The 18298-nt window shown below is 40.7% G+C and overlaps 1 protein-coding gene across 8 annotated transcripts in view; it reads left to right on the forward strand.

Annotated features, from left to right (window-relative positions):
* Positions 1-18298, forward strand: part of CAMTA1 (calmodulin binding transcription activator 1) — an 888068-nt gene that overhangs the window by 862939 nt on the left and 6831 nt on the right. For all 8 annotated transcript variants that reach the window (XM_057544799.1, XM_057544797.1, XM_057544798.1 and 5 more), the window contains 6 exons: positions 3443-3630; positions 4113-4359; positions 5534-5605; positions 7103-7123; positions 8551-8744; positions 9598-9672. In XM_057544799.1, the coding sequence (XP_057400782.1) occupies positions 3443-3630; positions 4113-4359; positions 5534-5605; positions 7103-7123; positions 8551-8744; positions 9598-9672 (797 nt within the window). The remainder of the gene's footprint in view (positions 1-3442; positions 3631-4112; positions 4360-5533; positions 5606-7102; positions 7124-8550; positions 8745-9597; positions 9673-18298) is intronic.

The raw sequence follows: 18298 nt of genomic DNA on the forward strand, positions 1-18298 counted from the left end.
CTTTATTTACACAAACAGTTAGCTCGCTGGATTTGACCTGCCATAGTTAAAGCCCTGTTTTAAACAATTTCGGATGGAGCCCATACTAGATATTAATTCTGAGCAATCAGAACAATATTTATAAATATAAACATATAATAATAAATCACCAGACTATGAAAATCAGCAGCTTAAAAGAGGGGAACCAAGATGAGCATCTAGAACAGTGCTGGCCACCAGAACTTTCTGTAGTGATGGAAACATTCTATGTCTGCCCTGTCCAATATGGTAGCCAGTGGCCATGTGTGGTACTGAGCATTGGAAATGTATTCAGTGTGACTCGGGAATTGAATTTCTAATTTTACTTAAGTTTAATTAATTTAAGTTTGAATAGCCATTGGATAGCACAGCTTTAGAGCATCTGGCCCTTACTGAAACAGTTGATGCAGGAAATAGAAAATAACCTAAAAAAAATCTACTTTATATTTTCACTGAAATGTCAGAGAATATTTTGCTAATTTAAGAGCACATACCTGTGAAAAAAGCAGCAGTCTAAAGAAGCATTTTAGCCAAATGAAAAAAATAACAATTAAAATTAATGAAATAATTCAAGAAATGGCAAGCCAGAGTTCATGGAGGAGTGAACAGTAAAACCAGTAATAGTGATATCTCTGAATAATTATTGATAGTGTGGTTACATGATAAGCAATTCTTTAAATAGAAGAAATAATGTTTCAAAAAATAACCTAGAACTAAGATTCTAAATTGTTTTAACAAAACCAGGGAGGTAGGGAGAGGAAGGTAAAAGTGTACTAAAGCAGTTCCCCTGTCCAGGGAAAATCAAAGTTTGTTCCAATTATGATATTGATAGGTGTGTATAGCCTGAAATATGCTTGTCAGAAATGTCAAGTTAATAGGTAGTGTAAAAACAGGCTACAGAATTTCTATGTCATTTAAGGGGGAAAAAAGAAAATTTGGCCCATTCAGGAAAAGTTCAGTAATGGTAATAAAGAAACAGCAACAACAAAAATAATACTCTATAACATAATATTATAGGAATATTTTCAAACATGACTTATTCCCACTTTGGAAACTGTTAATTCTATTAAAAGATTCTCAGATTGGGTAAAAAAAAAAAAAAAAAAAAAAGGAAGCAAAATATACTATATACTGCTTGTAAAAGAATTAAAATGAAATGAAACAGAAAGAATGAAAATGATGTGATAGGTAAAGATATAACAGACAAATGAATATAAAAAGAAAAATGATAAAAAGTACAGGTAAGGCAAATGGTATATATATATATATATATATATATATATATATATATATATAATTTGTCAAAACGATATGACCGTAATGAGCCATTATGCACCTAACGACATAGCTTCCAAATATTAAAGCAAGTAAAGATGAAGAAATGTGGAACCATAACTATAATCATAGTGTGAGACTGACACAACTGTTTCAAAATTTGTCAGCTCAAGTATGAAGAGGATATGAAAAAAAAAAAGAGGATATGAAAATATTGACAATACAATTAGAAAGTTTGACTTTGTATGTATATTTAATATATGATATATATAATTATGTAGATGTATGAATACACATAGTAAATATACATATCAGTGTTCTTTTTAGATATCCAAGCCCCGTTATGAAAACTGCTCATATACTAGGACCCAAAGGGAATGTAAATAAAAACCCAACATCATTTGAATAAAAAACCTGAAAGTCATTTAAATTCCATTGCCTTTTGTAGCTATCACAATGAAAAATCAGCTACTTGGTATCTCAGAATGTTGCATTTATTATGATATTAAGGTGTTCTTACACTGACACGTGTTTATAAAATAGAGGATTTGGGAGAGGAGTGACTACAGATAGTTATAACCTTCCGTCTCCAGAAATTCCACTTTTTAATACTTTCATGAAAAATAAATCAAGGTAGGACTTACCTCCTCCTGTTTGACTCACAAACCAAGAGAGCCAATATAGAAGGAAAAGAAAAACTGTGATATTTTTTTCCCTAAATGTTTTCGTTTTTTTTCCTGTCAAAATAATTCTTGTTCTTTGTTGAATATTTAGAAAATTACCCAAGATAAGTGTTTTTAAGAGTTTTATTGAGGTGTAATTTACATACCATAAAATTCACTCACTTTAATTGTTCAGTGTAATGAACTTCAGTGAATTTATACAGCTGTGCAATCATTGCAGTCCCATTTAGAACACTTCCATCACCCCCCAAAAGTTCCCTGTGCCCCTTTACAGTCACCCTCTGTTCCCATACCAGCCCTGGGCAACTGCCGATCTGATTTCTCTCCCCCAGAATTTTGCTTTTTCTAGAAATGTTGTATAAATGGAATCATAAACTGTCATATTCTGTGTCTGGCTTCTTTCACTTAGCATAATGTTTTTCAGGTTCACGCATGTTGTAAGATAAGCATTTTGTCATTTTTGTATAGATCCTTTCAGAACATTTTCAATTCACTTAAAAACTTAAACTGCTATATTTCAACTTCCATTTTCAAGAGATGTGCAAGGAAACTTTTAAAAACAAGGTTATATCTCTGATTCTGACCAAATATATCTACTCCAGACTAGTTCTGAGGATTCCTAAATGTATCCATTAGGAATGTATTTTGGGTGCATGTATCAGCAACCTAACTCCAGTGGTTTAATAAGAAAATGACTTATTTTTCTCATAGAAGTCCAGAGGTTCAGTTGCTCAATAATGCCATCCGGGACCAGGATTTTTTCTGGATTTTCTGTTCTTTTGCCTTTCCTCTTCGTGCTTGTTGCTTTATGGTTGTAATGTGGCTTCTGGAGCTCATCTGTAGTCAGAGCAGGAAGAGGAAGGGAAAGGGCCAGGTGCATCGATACCTTTCATCAGGAAAGCAAAAGCTTTGCCCAGAGCCCACCCAGCAGACTTCTGTGCAGTCTCCTGTCCAGAAGTGGGTCACAGATCCTCCCCCCCTTGGTGCACGGAAGGTGGGAAACCAAGAAAGGGATTAGGACAGTTGGCTTGTATCAGTCACGAGCTGTCCCCTGGATGTTGGCTCGTTGGTGCTCTCTATAAAACTGGGGTTCTCTGGGCAAGGCAAAATGGGGTGATGGTGGTCAGGTAACCAGTAGTGTCACTACAATAATATGACCAGGACTGCCCAGTCATAGCATCCTTAACTGGTTGATCCTAGCTGAGAGTAGAAAGTAGGCACAAGCCAGACGTTCTCGAAGACTTAAGGTTTGGGACCAAACTATGATTTGGAGATAATCAGATCTGGGATCTCAGCACATTCAGGTGAACCAGAAAACCTTACGATGAGATTGGAGGGCACTGGACTGAGATGTAAGCCCGCCCTCTCTCCTTTCTTTCTTTCCAGGGTGGGGGGAGTGGAGGTAGGCCTGGATAACCTCTAAGGTGCCACCCTAACCTGAGTGTTCTGTGACCTCCGGGCTCCAGGTGAACATGATGACCTTGGCAGAGCACATCATTGAAGCCACCCCTGAGCGGATCAAGCAGGAGAACTTTGTGCCCATGAAGTCCCCGGCATTGGAGAGGACAGACACGGCCACCATCAGCAGTACGATGAGCTGGCTGGCCGGTTACCTAGCTGACGTAGACCATCTGCCAAATGCTGCCCAGATCAGGTCAGTAGTGTCAGGTCAGGGCAAGTTCCTGGGTTTACGTGGAGGCTCAGGAGGCCCACTGGATCTGAGGAGTTCCGTGTAATGAACACCCTTGTCAAGGAAGGAAGGAAACGTTAGGACGAGTTCCATTGCCTCTTCCAAGGTCCCCTCATGTCCTCACCTCTCCCATGATTTTTCTTCCCACATCAGAGCGCAGGAGATAATGTATCTTAGTGATCCCCCGCCAGTTCAACTGAAGTTTCACAATTGGATAGTGGACTCAGTGGATTTAGTACTTAGCACAGTACTAAACTCATAACAGGTGCTCAATGTGAAGTTACTAATTAAAGGATATTCAGAGTCTGCTTAGCAGCTCTCTGGGCTGAGTGAAGGCATATCCTTCATGGTCCACAGTAGGTACCATCTTGTCTCGTTGACCAGCGTGCAATGGATCATGCAAGCCAATCACCAGCCTCTCTCCCCTGTGTCTCCTCTTGTTTCAGAAGTGCATATAACGAGCCTCTAACCCCTTCTTCTAATACCAGCCTGAGCCCTGTAGGCTCACCAGTCAGTGAAATAGCTTTCGAGAAACCCAGCCTTCCCTCCGCCGCAGACTGGTCTGAATTCCTGAGTGCGTCTACCAGTGAGAAGGTGGAGAATGAATTTGCTCAGCTGACTCTGTCTGATCACGAACAGAGAGAACTCTATGAAGCGGCCAGGCTTGTCCAGACAGCTTTCCGGAAATACAAGGTAAAAAACAATAGAGTCCTGATGTGGTGACACTCTTAAGATCCGGAAAAGTCAGAGTCATTCAAACTAAAACATATGCTGTTTCCTTTTTTTTTCTTCTGAGTTGATAGAATTGTTATTTGACATTATTAATTAGGTCCCATGAGATTATTAATAATTGTCAGAAGCTTTAGTGAAATAAAACTGACAAGTAGTGTGGTGGTTGTCACCATCTGAACTTAACTGTTGGTAATAATAATGGATATTTATTATCTAATTAATATAAAGTAAGTTGACACCTCTGCCGCAAGGAATTTATGACCTAGAGCAGGGGTTTCTAGCTGGAGGCCTGGTGACTGATTGCCCTAAAATTTTATGGTAAAGTGCATTTTTGGTGGGAGAGGGTCCAGAGCCTTCCACAGTTTCTCAGAGGAGTCTTTGACCTCCCTAAGAAGGTGTTACGAGCCATCAATCATTGATCCAAAAGTAGAGGACTCGGACTTCCCTGGTGGCGCAGTGGTTAAGAATCCACCTGCCAATGCAGGGGACACGGGTTCGAGCCCTGGTCCAGGAAGATCCCACATGCCATGGAGCAACTAAGCCCGTGAGCCACAACTACTGAGCCTGTGCTCTAGAGCCTGTGAGCCACAACTGCTGAGCCCGCATGCCACAACTACTGAAGCCCGTGCACCTAGAGCCCGTGCTCCGCAGCAAGAGAAGCCACCGCAATGAAAAGCCCATGCACCACGACGAAGAGTAGCCCCCACTCGCCGCAACTAGAGAAGGCCTGAGCGCAGCAACGAAGACCCAGCGCAGCCAAAAATAAAATAAATAAATAAAAATAAAAGTAGAGGACTTGGTGTTATCTTAGGAAACACAGCAGAGAGCGGAAATTTATAAGGACAAATAGTGCAATACCTAATTCTTTAAATACTTTGAAAGTGAATATTGTTTTAGGCCTCCTAACATCCAAATATGATGGTTCTATTTAGAAGCGGGAATAATCAGAGAGTTATTCTGTAAATTCATTTTTTAAATTTATCCTAGTATTAACTTATCACTGTATTTTGGTAAACCTCTGGTCTCAGTTCTGAGAAAGTCAATTAAATGAGTCATGATTCCATTTAAGTCTTGGGAAAGTTGCATTTTTTATGCTACATCATTATTTCTTTTCTTGCCTCACTTTCCCTTGAAGGGCCGACCCTTGCGGGAGCAGCAGGAAGTGGCAGCAGCTGTCATTCAGCGTTGTTACAGAAAATATAAACAGGTGAGCCAGCTTCTGGGTCGCCATGGGAACGTGTCTTATTCACACAGCATCCAAACAGGCCTGGGGAGTCTGGTGTGTGGTTTGGCAAAGAGCACAACATCCAGTGCCTGATCCAAAGACTGACTCTGAATTGTCTTGATTAAAAACCAAAGGGAGAAAAAAAAAAAAAAAAAACAAGCAAACAAAAAGCCACCTGCAACTAATGCCACAAAATAATTTTTGTTCCCATCGTTGGCCTCTTAGTGGTATCACCTGCCTGCAACATTGGTCTGATACCGAGGAAGTTATTTGTGTCTGAAATAAGGCTCTGTGTCTCAGTCATTTTACCTATGAACTAATTAGTAATGAAAGAACTCAAGGGAATTTAATATGGTGATTGGTAGATACTAGTTGTTATCGTTGACCTTGAATTATATACATTACATCATCCTTAGCGGGTTTTCCTTTTGGCTTCTTCTTATCCAATTTAAAATGAAGAATTGTAAAAATCTGAAGAAGCCCAGAATCTCTTAAACTCTTTTGTATTCCTTAGTTAAGTGTTGCAGGAAGAGTATCTGAGTTACTCTTTCGTGCAGTATTGCTATTTCTGAAACTACCTGCAGGGTCACGTAGCTCCCATCACTGGGGAAGAGAGCACCTAGTACGTCCTGGATCTTTCAGGCTCATCATCTCACTTTCTCCTTACAAAAATATCTGGAGTAAACAATTTTATTTCCATTTTACAGATGAAGAAGCTGAGGCTCAGAGAGATTAAGTAAATATTAGACCTTTCTAACCACCTAGGTGGTGATAAAATGTTAAAAATTGCCGAATTGAGTTTTGACCGGTTCATACAATAAAGCTCGGTCCTGTCAGTAGATTCTAGAACCTTTTATTAGGTTGTGCTTTCAGTAGGTCTTACATTTTTATTTAAGGAATAATAAGTGCTGAGATGTATACCAGCCACACAGAAATTCAGGATTCTGTTCTCTTGTTATTTCTAGCATTTGTCTGATTCAGGTTGCCATGTTCTCAAGTTTCTTTAGGATTGAGCTCTAATGGTGAGGGGCGGGGAACCTCTTTAGCTTATAGCCAATTGAGTTCATGATCCCAGGAAATGAAGGTTTATTGTGTAAACGCTGACACCACAGTCCCTGTAGCCGCACAGCAGGGAACCATCCTGGCTTATTGTTAGCCCGAGCAGTACTCAGAATCAAAGTTTCAAGTCTGTGATTTCAGCAGGTATTTATTCCAAAATGTGAGTTTGGTTTTTTTTTTTTAATCCCCTCCCAAAGAAGTGTTGGCTACAACCAGAAAGACGGAAGGCATTTAAAAAAAAATACTGACAAATATAAGACAAGTATTTTGGAAGATGGAAGGCATGAAGATAGCCAGGTTGCCTTTTTTCCTTTTTTTTTTGTTTTTGGTTGGGAGTTTCATTGGTTCTGGTTCTGGTTTTTCATTTCCTTCTATTCGGCAATCTAACATTAATCTTGTATTTTCTGTTTCTCCCCCAAGCTGACATGGATAGCCTTGAAGGTAATGATACACCCAAGTCCTCTCACAAACCATTCCACCAGAGTCACACACTTCACACCCATCACCAGCTACAAGGAGGGGCCATTAAGATGGCACGGTCATTCCGTAGGCATATCCCCCTCGCCCGGCCACCTCACCACAGCACATCTATCCTCTGGGAACCACGTGGTGATGCCGTTGCAGTGGGTTTCAGCAGTAACAGTCATTGGACATTTTCTTGGCCAGTGTCCATCTAAACAATCCATCGAAAACAATTGCCATGAACCCTGTGAGCCACTGAAGATATTTCCCTTTTTCCCATCGTGCTTCACCGTGGCCCGGGAGGTTCTGACCATGCAGAGCGCACAGGTCAAGGTGATGGAAACGCTGTAGGATGCAGCGTTCTTGTCTTAAAAGACTTTTGGCCAAATGAGAATGTCAGGCGAGTCAGATAAGACTAAACAGGGTTCTTGCAGAAGGGCCCTGTGTCTGTTTCCTTCCCTCACTCCACCTCGTACATGCAGAGAGATACTTAGGCACAGGGATTTTCTGAGGAATACTTGTCCCTCTGATGGTAAGTCGCCTTCTTGTGAGCAAAGCGCTTCTCTGTGACTTCTCGTCCCCAGAGTTGTAGTCTATGTCGTTAGCAATCTGGACATAGTCTTTTTTAAAATCTGGAGAGCTCTGCATTTTTCCTGCCTGGACTCTGATAGGGAAGAGGACCCACCCTCCCCTCACCGTGCCTTCATGCCTCACTTTCCATATCTGCGGCAAGCTGGCCGGTGGGTGCTGGGCCTGGCTCCCGAGCTGTCCCCGGCTCCGGGGCCGCTTTCCAAGTTTCATGGCTTCACCCCCCTGTCGGTCTTACGAGCGTTAATCTTTTGCAGGTTAAAATGGCTTAAAGGTGTCAGCGTTTCATGATAAGCCTTGTATTTGGGACCTTGTAACTCAGAAATTTGTCGAGTGGAATGCTAGTTAGAAATCAGATGCTGACTGCTAAGTAGATTTGTGTTTGGCAGGAATTGGGAGGCATCCAATTAAAAATGGGAGCTTAATTTAAAATGTTTCCAAACTGGATAGGAAATATTCATCTTCAGCATTTCAAGTTTTACTTCCTAAATAATACTTTTTTGATTCCTAAATGTCTCAGTTTATTGCCATTAAAACATTTTTCCAAAAAGGGCAAACAATTTTGATATCTGGGGGGGAAAAAACCCACACTTAAAGCAATGCATTGTCTGAAGGCAACCTTTAAAGTAACATTTTGCATTTTGGAAAGGTAGGTGAAAAGATGCCTAGTTTGCCTCTTTAATGATGCGACCCCAGAGAATATGAAAAGAAAGGGAAGAGTTTTCCTTCTTGCCGTCCCCACCTGGTGGGCTCAGAGGGCACCCAAGCCTGCGTGGCCCCCCTTGTTACTGCTGTGCTTCTTCTTGTTCCCCCTGCAGTATGCACTTTATAAAAAGATGACACAGGCTGCCATCCTGATCCAGAGCAAATTCCGAAGTTACTACGAACAAAAAAAATTTCAGCAGAGCCGGCGTGCTGCTGTGCTGATCCAGAAGTTTTACCGGAGTTATAAAAAATGTGGCAGGAGACGGCAGGCTCGGCGGACAGCAGTCATCGTACAGCAGAAACTCAGGTGGGTCAAGATTCGTGGCGGCCAAGAGAACCCCGACTGAGTCGAAAGAACTGCCCCGTGTTGACACGCAGGCCTGTACAAGGAGTAAAGCGTCTTGCAGCTCTTTTCTTCCCGGACCAGTCTAGATGGCGCGTGTTCGTAGAGTTACACCTGTGCGCTCTGCCTGTTTTTGTCTATTTAGGCTTCTCCTTTCTCTCTCTCCACCCCCCATCCAATCATTTTGATGCCGCCACCCAGTTTCAACTTGTATCAGAGTCTGGCCGGACCACAGTTCCTACTCAGAAAGGTGGCACTGTAATATAATGGTCTAAATTGTAGCGTTTCTGTACCTAAGACCTTGGGAGAGTAAGTAGCACTAAGCCACTCCATTTTGAAGAGTGTAATAAAAACTTCTAGCGCCAGAAAATACACTGACAAAAGAAGTTTAGGAAATAATAGCCCAAAGAGAGCGGCAAACACAGGCGAATCAATTTCTATACCGAGAAAGTCTGTCTAATGCCTTTTTGAACAAACGAGCTTATAAAGACTTGGGGAAGAACAGTTACAGGACATCTTATCTTTAGTCTTTCTATTATCTCCCTCCAAGTAGGAGAAAGTGTCTGTAGTCCCCTCCTTCCTTGTCTCCCAGTGATGCCCAGACTCAGAGCCATAAAATAGGTTTATGCTGTTGGATTTGGTTAAGAGTTTGGTTAACTAAACTGTTTGGTTTGAGTTTTGGTTTGGCTAAGAGTTTTCTTAACTGAAAACTGTTTGGTTAAGAGTTTTCTCTCACCGCTGACCTGCTTTCAGCTTTCGCACATGAAGCTTTACAGCACCCTTCTCGTGACGGTAATTCATACTCTGGCTTTTTCAGGAGCAGTTTGCTAACCAAAAAGCAGGACCAGGCTGCTCGAAAAATCATGAGGTTTCTACGCCGCTGTCGCCACAGGTACATTAGCCCTCATCCCGACATTTTCCTCGTCGAGAATAATAACACCACCCTCATCGCCTTAACCACTCATGAACTCCTTGGTGAAGCTAATCCCACACAAATAATCAGGGTACACGTCCCAAGTGACACTAGGATGACAGAACTCTTTAACTAGGGACTGAGTTGCTGCCGTGAGAATACCGGTCGCTGTTCCAGACAATGCTGTGTAGAGATTGAACCACGGAGATCGTGCCAGTGTTTTTGTTTCAATTTGGGTGCAAGGACAACTTAGTTGGACTGACTTTTCATTCCAGATTTTTCTTTAGCCGTGTGTTCTTCACTCTAAACCCTTACTGTGCTAACGTGCGTCCAAACAGAAAAGACACAGAGTTTTCTATTCTGAAGGAAAGGATGGGACACCACTCATGCCATCCAAATTTTCTGATGTAGAATTTCCACTAAATAGTTGGTGCCCTCTACTGGCCGTGTCAGAGATAACACCCTCCATCAAGTGATCAATTCCAGCTAGTCTGTGATGAGAAACAGGAGAGAGGTGGTCAGAATGAAACTGGGCAGGGCAGGAAACGCACCCGAGATGGAGGCGCATTTCCGACTAGAAGTGGACTCTGGTGACCCCAGCATCTTCCTGCGGAGCTACGCCAGGGGGGGTTCTCTTTGTTTTCCTGAGTTTGGGATGCCTCGGTGAAGACGAGGTCCTTAACTCAGATTTTGGGGGCTGGTGAACCGTGTTTTTCTTTTCTTTACTTGGGTTAATATTCCGGCCTGACCTCTGTGACATTGGCCGTCTGAGCTGTGTTTAGATGGCTCTCCACGTAGTTTTGTCGCTTTTCTGTGCATCGGGAGCTATGCAGTTTACAGACCCAAACTTGAAAGCAAGCTCTTTAACGTCTGATTCCCTGTTTCCTGTTTAATTGTACCCAAAGCCCGAGTGTCCAGGTGCAGTTTGATTCCGCAGAGGTTTCACTTTAGTTTGTTTTCCCCTCAAACTGTCTACTTGCTAACTTTGACAGTATTTTAACTTTGAGACTTACTAGGGGTTAACTGGCTACTTGTGTGCACTTTTACTTAAATTAACAAAATAATTCGTTTACATGACCATGGAAGGGAACGTGGACAGAACCACACATGCACAGTGATAACAACTTTTAAAGGAACATTTTTTAGGTTATATAAGGTGTTGTCTAGCTAGAATGCTGCCAGGGCAGCTCATGCACATTTACCGTATTCCTCCGCTGCGCATTTGCTCTCCACCACGCAGTGACACTAAGCAATGAGGTGCCCATATCAATACTCTGAAATAGCAAGTCTTGTTAGGAAATGCATATCAGAATGTGCGGCATGGCCAGGATGTAATGAAATGAATCCTCCAGGCCTTACCAAAGTCAGTCTCTTTTCCTTATTATTTACTCATACCTTTGATTTAGCCTTAGGGGACTTGCAGCCAAACAGAGGAGTTGATTTTCTTCCTTTGGTGAAAATATCAAGGCCTTACCTGGGTCCTTTTCCATATATTCTCACACGTGCTCACACTCTTCTCCGCTTTTCCTCTTCCTCCTGCAAAACAAAAAACCCAGGAGGATTCAATCCAGCACTGCTGAGTCAGTGGTTAACACTTTCCTAGCAGGTTTTATCTTCGAGGAAATCGCCTCAACATGGCTCTTCCTTAAGCCACGTCAAACAAATGTTCACAAGTTAAATTCTCCTTGGTTCTTCTGGTCTTATCCTCAAACTTTGAAAATATGTATACGTAATGCCACCTTGGTCATTGTGAGCAGAATTACATAAAGTCCCATGTTCATTTTCTTCTTCTTCTTTTTTTTTTTTTTGGCCAAAGCCTACCGTGTTTACATTGGGTGAACTGAGTGAATTGAGAGGGTAAGATATTTAAGCAAAACATAAACGCCTGAAAGGCTGCTTCCCACAGAAGGCTGAACGAAGGAATCGTTTCACTCATGTTTTTAGAGTTCTCCTTTTGTAAACGAGTAGAAAAGCATTTCTTGAGGATTTTGCCTTTCTTTGGTCCATATTTTAACCAGTAATAACCTCATGAAGCTAATAAGAAGGTTTTTTTATGAAGAGAGCATCAGATTATGGGTCTGAATTTCTGTTCCTTATTTGGGATTAAACAATGACCCCTACTGGCTCTTTTCTTTACTTGCCCTTTGATATTCCAGATGCTAGAAAAATGTGCAGGCAAATTGGAATAACCTTTGTCTACTGACTGTGTAAGGTCACTATTCACTTTCCATTCCCATATATTCAATGAAGGAACCTGAAGAAATCCTGAAAAATCTATCCTGGAGGTTTGAACTCATTTTCCCTAGAATGAGTGTCACCCTGTTGCCATTCTGGGTTATTGAATATTATTTTAAGAGAAACTGTCATCTGTATTGTCCCCTAGAAGCATTAAAATAGGAAACCTCATGTGACACCCTCTCAGAAAAGGTAGGTAGGAAATGGCTTCAGGAATCAATAAGAAGTGTCCCATTTCTTTAAGGATTTTGCTCAGTCATGGACCCCAACATTTTTAGACTGAAAAATAAATTGGTGAATTTCCTACCTGCTCATTTCACATATGCCACCACCACTCTCCTTTTCTTTTTTTCCAAAAAAACAAAAACAAAAAAACACTTTATAGTCTTTTTTGTTGAAATAAAGCTATTTATAAGATTTCTGTTGTGACCCTCACGTGCTAATAGCTCTTTGGTGTTGTTTTACTGTCCAAAGCCCCCTGGTGGACCATAGGCTGTACAAAAGGGTGAGTTTAGCTGCCTGCTAGCCAGTTTCTCTTTATCTTCCATTTTCAATATTTTGCTTTTTGCTTGCTTGCATGGGGCTGCAGTCTAGGTATGCCCGTAAAGTTTCACATCCATTTCGAATGAAATAAGATAAAAACTAACCCTAATTACTAACACTGCTACTTTATACAACAGGAAAACAGTCACATACAACCATAGACATACAAATGCATGAGCAAGTGAAAGGGAGGGCCTTCTGAAGCCACCGCAGGGCATGCGTAGCACTTGGTGGGAGAAGCCTTCAGTGTAAAAAAACACAGTGGCTGGTGGGACAAGTTTAAATCTAAACAAGCCTGCACTAGAACAAAGCCTTAAGCAAGTGGTTATTTGCGATGAAAATAATCTGCCACGTGAAATTCAACTACTGCCGTGTCAAAATTTCTAAAGGAAAAAGGCTCACTAGGCAATACTGATGTTTTTCTTTTAACTCATCTATTTCTTGTTTAGAGTTACATAGTTTCATTTTCTAACTCTCCCTTTCCCTGGTGCTGTGAGGTAAGTCAGTACCCAGAGCTGCCCTTTCTGAACCAACTCAGGATATTCATTATCAAATAGAGAGCAAACCTGTCTTCCAGCATTTAATGACAGCACTGAAGAAAGACAGGGTGGTGTGAAGTGTCCGAAATCTGTATATTCTATTTTGCAGTCAAGAGTGGATGTTCCGAGAGAATTTGTGTTTTAAAGAAAATGATAGTGAGTAGGTGTTCAACGGACACTATGAGTGTTCGTGAGATCTTAGAATGTGATGCTGATTTGTAAGTATGCAGATGTGACTATAACACATCTTAAGTTATAATAAACGGTTTAGTGGCAGAAAACTGGTTTTTAAAAGCCAGGAATTGAATTCACCAAAATCAGACTTGAATTTAGATTAACTTGACAACTTTTGTCTTAAGAGAAGATGCATTTAAACTCTAACGTGGCCAAAAAAAAAAAAAATCTAACATGGCAAAAAAATAAGGTAAAATATAACATGGCAGTTAGCTCTATCAACTCAGCTACATCCAACACCCTCCCTTCTTACCTTACACTAATACTGTATTTAGTCATTTGCAAGATTTCAGAGAAAAGATCGTGCTTCAGAAAAAATCTCAAACTTCTAATGTCTCTGGAGAGATCATTTCCCATATCACTACATTTATGTTGACGGTAATATTTATTCACTATGTTTTAAGGCATGTGTCCAAAAACATTTCCTTAAAAAGCCAGATAATAAATGTCTATTGCAATATAGTAGTTCCCCCTTATCCATGGGGGATACGTTCCAAGACCCCCAGTGGATACCTGAAACCGTGGATAGTACCGAACGCTGTGTATATGTGTACGTACACACACTGTTTCTCCTGTACTAACAGGCAGGTAGCGTATACAGTGTGGATGCGCTGGACAAAGGGATGATTCACGTCCCAGGCAGGACGGAGTGGAGCAGTGTGAGATTTCATCATGCTACTCAGAACACACAATTTAAAACTCATGAATTATGTATTTCTGGAATTTTTCATTTACTGTTTTCAGACTGCAGTTGACCATGGGTAGCTGAAACCTTGAAAGCAAAACCATGGATAAGGGGGAACCACTGTACTTAGTTCTACCACTGAAACATGAAAACAGCCACAGACAATCCAAAAATGAATGGTTGTGACTGTGTTCTAATAAAACCGTATTTATACACAGACCTGCACTGGGCTGGATTTGGTCCATGGGCTGTAGTTTGCCAACCTGGGGTGATAGAAGAATTGAGTTTTTATAAGTTCTTCCTAAATCAAAACCTGATTCCTGTAAAAGGTCTGAAGCCTCATCTATTGAAAACCATGGATAGTCACTGAAGGAGAAATTTGTTAAAAAAAAAAATAATAAAGCAGCTACTTGTCTTTGTAAATTTAACTAGTCAGACCTCTCTAGAATTAGGCAGTTGCTTACAATTAAAATATTTCCGGTCCCATGTAGTGGAGCTGGCTCAGTGATGTCTGTGTTTGAAATATAAGAGAAAAGGGGGACACAAATGTCCATTTTTCTAGTCCCTCTCTCTCTCTGCATACATAGATAATATCTCTTTCCATTAAAAAAAAAAAAACCTCCAAGAGAACAGATGCATGCCCTAGTATTCAATTTAACTATAAGTTGTAGTATCTTGCATGTTATATGCAATTTATATCGTCCGCTGCAAGGATCCAACATTTTAGTAAAAGTGGTTGCTTATGCACTTTTGAAGGCTGTTAGGTTCTGGTATGTTAATGATCATTTTTAAGAGTACGTTTTCTAAAAGTGCTTTTCCATGCCAACCAGAGTCCCCACCTTAACTTCCTGAATGCTTGCTTCATTCTGCTGTGAGTTCCTAAAACTCCTCCTCATGCATGGAAAGTTGGAATTTCATAACATCCTCTGTGCCACTCAGTCTTAGGGGGTTTGAGAGAGAGGGACTCAGAAGCTTTCAGGTTTCTTCCAGTGTGGTCATTTTTCTCCAATGAATGAACTGAGGAATAGCTTAGCTGTGTCTTCTCTAATTCCCAGTAGGATCTCTCGTCTTCTCTGTCCATCGGAGAAGTCACGATGGTCCTCCAAGAGTCCCCAAGTTGAAGTTACTCTTGGGAGGCAGGACATTCTCTGAGGAGGATTTATATTCCTGGAATTTGTGTCAAAGAAGCTAATATACTTACCAACGTATAAAGTGTACCATATTTAAGACATTTAAGGTTTACATATCCGAAGATAATATTTGAAAAATGAAGAATTAAATTTTATGGTACAGTATGTGTAAAACACGATTTGACCCCAACTTTTAAGTTAATGAAGCAGAAGGATGTCTAAAAAGGGAGGAGACATCAATTATCAGAATTAGGATCCAGCTGGCTAACTCCAGCAGCAGAGCAATCAGAAAATACCAATGTGTCTTCAAATTTTCAGTCTCGGGGAAAGCTAAGAAAAAGCACCAAATGGTCTTCACCGAAGCCAGCTCATTTTCACTCAGTCGTTCCTCCAGACTTAGCCCCTAATTTATCCAGTAACTTAAAATGAAGTCATCCAGTTCCTAATACCGTCAAAGGGATTTGTTTTGTCTTGGACACAATAACTTGTCGAGAGAAAACGTTATACACAGAGACATGTTTGAATCAACAGTTTTAATTATTTTTCTTAGTTCACTTAGGTGTTTTACTACTTCAGCAAATGACTGAAGGATTTCTAAGGTTGAAGGAATATTTAAGTGCACTGGCTGAGAATACTATATTCCAGTTGGAGTTTGAATATCTTGACAGGGTGTTATTCAGTGTTACAGCAGAAAACCAAGATGCCTCAGATGTAAAGGAAATAGTAAAGAGCTGAATTACATAACAGGTTTGTCCTCCAGGTATTGAGACTAAAAAGGACAATGCCTTCGACAAATTTCTTCTTTCCCCAGTGAGATCAGATTTCTGTGAGAGGGCTTTATAACCTAAATCAGTCCCTGCAGGTATTGTAAACAGTAGGATTCCTGGTATTGAAATAACCGATTTCTTGTAAATTGCTGGCCTAGTTACCCATGTTCAATAAAGGTGGGTGAAGCCATCCAACTGGAATAAAAAGAGCCCTGATTGGAGGCAGAAGAGATAACACTTTCTGGTCACCAATTTTTAAACAACAGGTTTTCTCTCTATTTGACAACTGGGTTTCCAAACACTTAACCGGGCCAGATGCTGCTAGTTATCTTGGTAAGTAGCGTTGACAGCACTGATTCTTGAGAGCAGCCCTGCAAAATATCTTCAGTGGGTCACTAGCAAGTTCTGCGGGTCACACTTAGACTTTTTGTGTTGTTCTCTACACATTGGTCCAAGGGGCAGTTCTCTAACAATGCCTGCAAGTGAACTGTTTGAGAAAAGTAACAGTGCTCTGTCAACAGCCTGGATGTCACACTTCCCTAGTTAAATTTGACGTGAGGTGTGGTTTCCAAGTGGCCCAGTCTGCTCGGGAAGGAGTAAGCAATGAAGGTGGGATGCGTCATCTAATTTAAATCTCCAAAGTAATTCTGTCTTACTTGCCTCTTTTAGGTAATGAATCTTTGGGGAACACAGTGGCGTGTGTTACATTGCAGACAACACGCTCTGTGTCATTCTTATTGGGCCTCTCTGTCTTTTTTGTTTTGCAATCCAAATGAGATTTCTGGAAAATGGCAAGACCTCTCTTTTCCTAAACCCCCCCCACGAGCTATTGCAGCTCTCAGAGCAACAGGTAACTACGCAGAAAGCCGCATCTGGCTGCCCTGTATATTTCTGACGTCCAGCATTGCGAGAATATACCTGCCAAAATCCACTGACTCATGACACATTTCTCTGGCTGAGCATTACTGAGTAGATGTTAACGAAGCCGCTTTGCCTAATGCTTTAATCATGGAGCCATTGTTTGCTACGAGTCTCTGAAGCAGGCCTACTTCATTTATCCATAAATGATCATGGGACGTCTGATGGAAAGAAACCCCGTGGGCTTCTGCTGGCTTTCAGTGCTCTTGCTTACCACATCACTTCAGTACATTACAATGCAACGTGGTTTGGGTTTGGGTTTGGGTTTGGGTTGAGACTGCAACAATATCCCAAAGATTATTTTCAGCCTGTAGAATGCTTGGGGGAAATCCTGGGATTGTCTTTAATTTTAATAGTTGGATGGTCACAGGTCAAAGTCTTGCTATTCTAATTACCGTAATTCAAGCCAGTAACACGAGTACCATTTTCCAAGTTACTGATGCGCAGTTCAGAAATGTGGTCCTGGCAGCTCTCCTTATAGTAGCAATTGCCTTGTGCCTACAGAAGCTACAGTTTCTATCTTGTATTAATTTTCTTCCCAGTCTCAAGGAAGACTGCTCTGCCTGTCTTCCATGTGAGGAAATTCAGAAGTAAGTGTAGTTATCATGGGATTTGTTTTTAGATAACCTGGACATTATTAGACTCAGTTCTTTCCTAGCCCTGAATGAGGCTAACACTTACAATTCTTTAAGAGAATCCAAAACTCAGTAACCCTTAGCTGAGTTTGTGTAACGTAACGTAACAGAAGTTTACTGGACCTCTGTATTCTCAGTTCTATAGATATGGTGACTACAGGTACAGAATTTTCAAGTATCATTCCAATTTCAAAAATTCTGCTCCACCTTTACCAAGTTTTCACACTGAAAACATACTTAAAATATAGGTAATATCAGTGAAACTAGCTCAATCGATTTTTGGTTTTGGTCTATAAAATTGATTTTTTTTTCCCCTCCACTGAACTTTTCAGTTGTTCTTTTATGTCACATGAATACAACATTTGTAAGACACAGTAGTAGTAACAGATGGATAGAAAAACATCTTAGAAACTTTTTTAAAGAATGACAAGCAGGGCTTCCCTGGTGGTGCAGTGGTTGAGAATCTGCCTGCTAATGCAGGGGACACGGGTTCGAGCCCTGGTCTGGGAGGATCCCACGTGCCGCGGAGCAACTAGGCCTGTGAGCCACAATTGCTGAGCCTGCGAAATAAATAAATAAATAAATAAATAAATAAATAAATAAAATTCTACTCATCCTTAAAGGCCAATGCCATTATCAACATTTCCACAAAGTCCTTCCTCTGTTCTGAACTTGATTTGATTGAAAAAAAAAAAAGAATGACAAGCAGAAATAATTATTATGAAGGAAACACATACTCACTGTACTACATTTTGGAAATACAAATAAGCAAGGAAAATTACCCAGAGATAATAACTGTTAAACTTCTTGTATCTTTCTCATGGTAGAGGCATTTTCAGCTAACCTATGCCTTTTCATCATTATTCATGTCTTGAATGACTGAGACAAGGCGGCCACAAATTTCTTTGACTATTTGAAA

This window comes from Balaenoptera acutorostrata, chromosome 1 (genome assembly GCF_949987535.1).
Source record: "Balaenoptera acutorostrata chromosome 1, mBalAcu1.1, whole genome shotgun sequence".
In the NCBI taxonomy this organism is placed as follows: Eukaryota; Metazoa; Chordata; class Mammalia; order Artiodactyla; family Balaenopteridae; genus Balaenoptera; species Balaenoptera acutorostrata.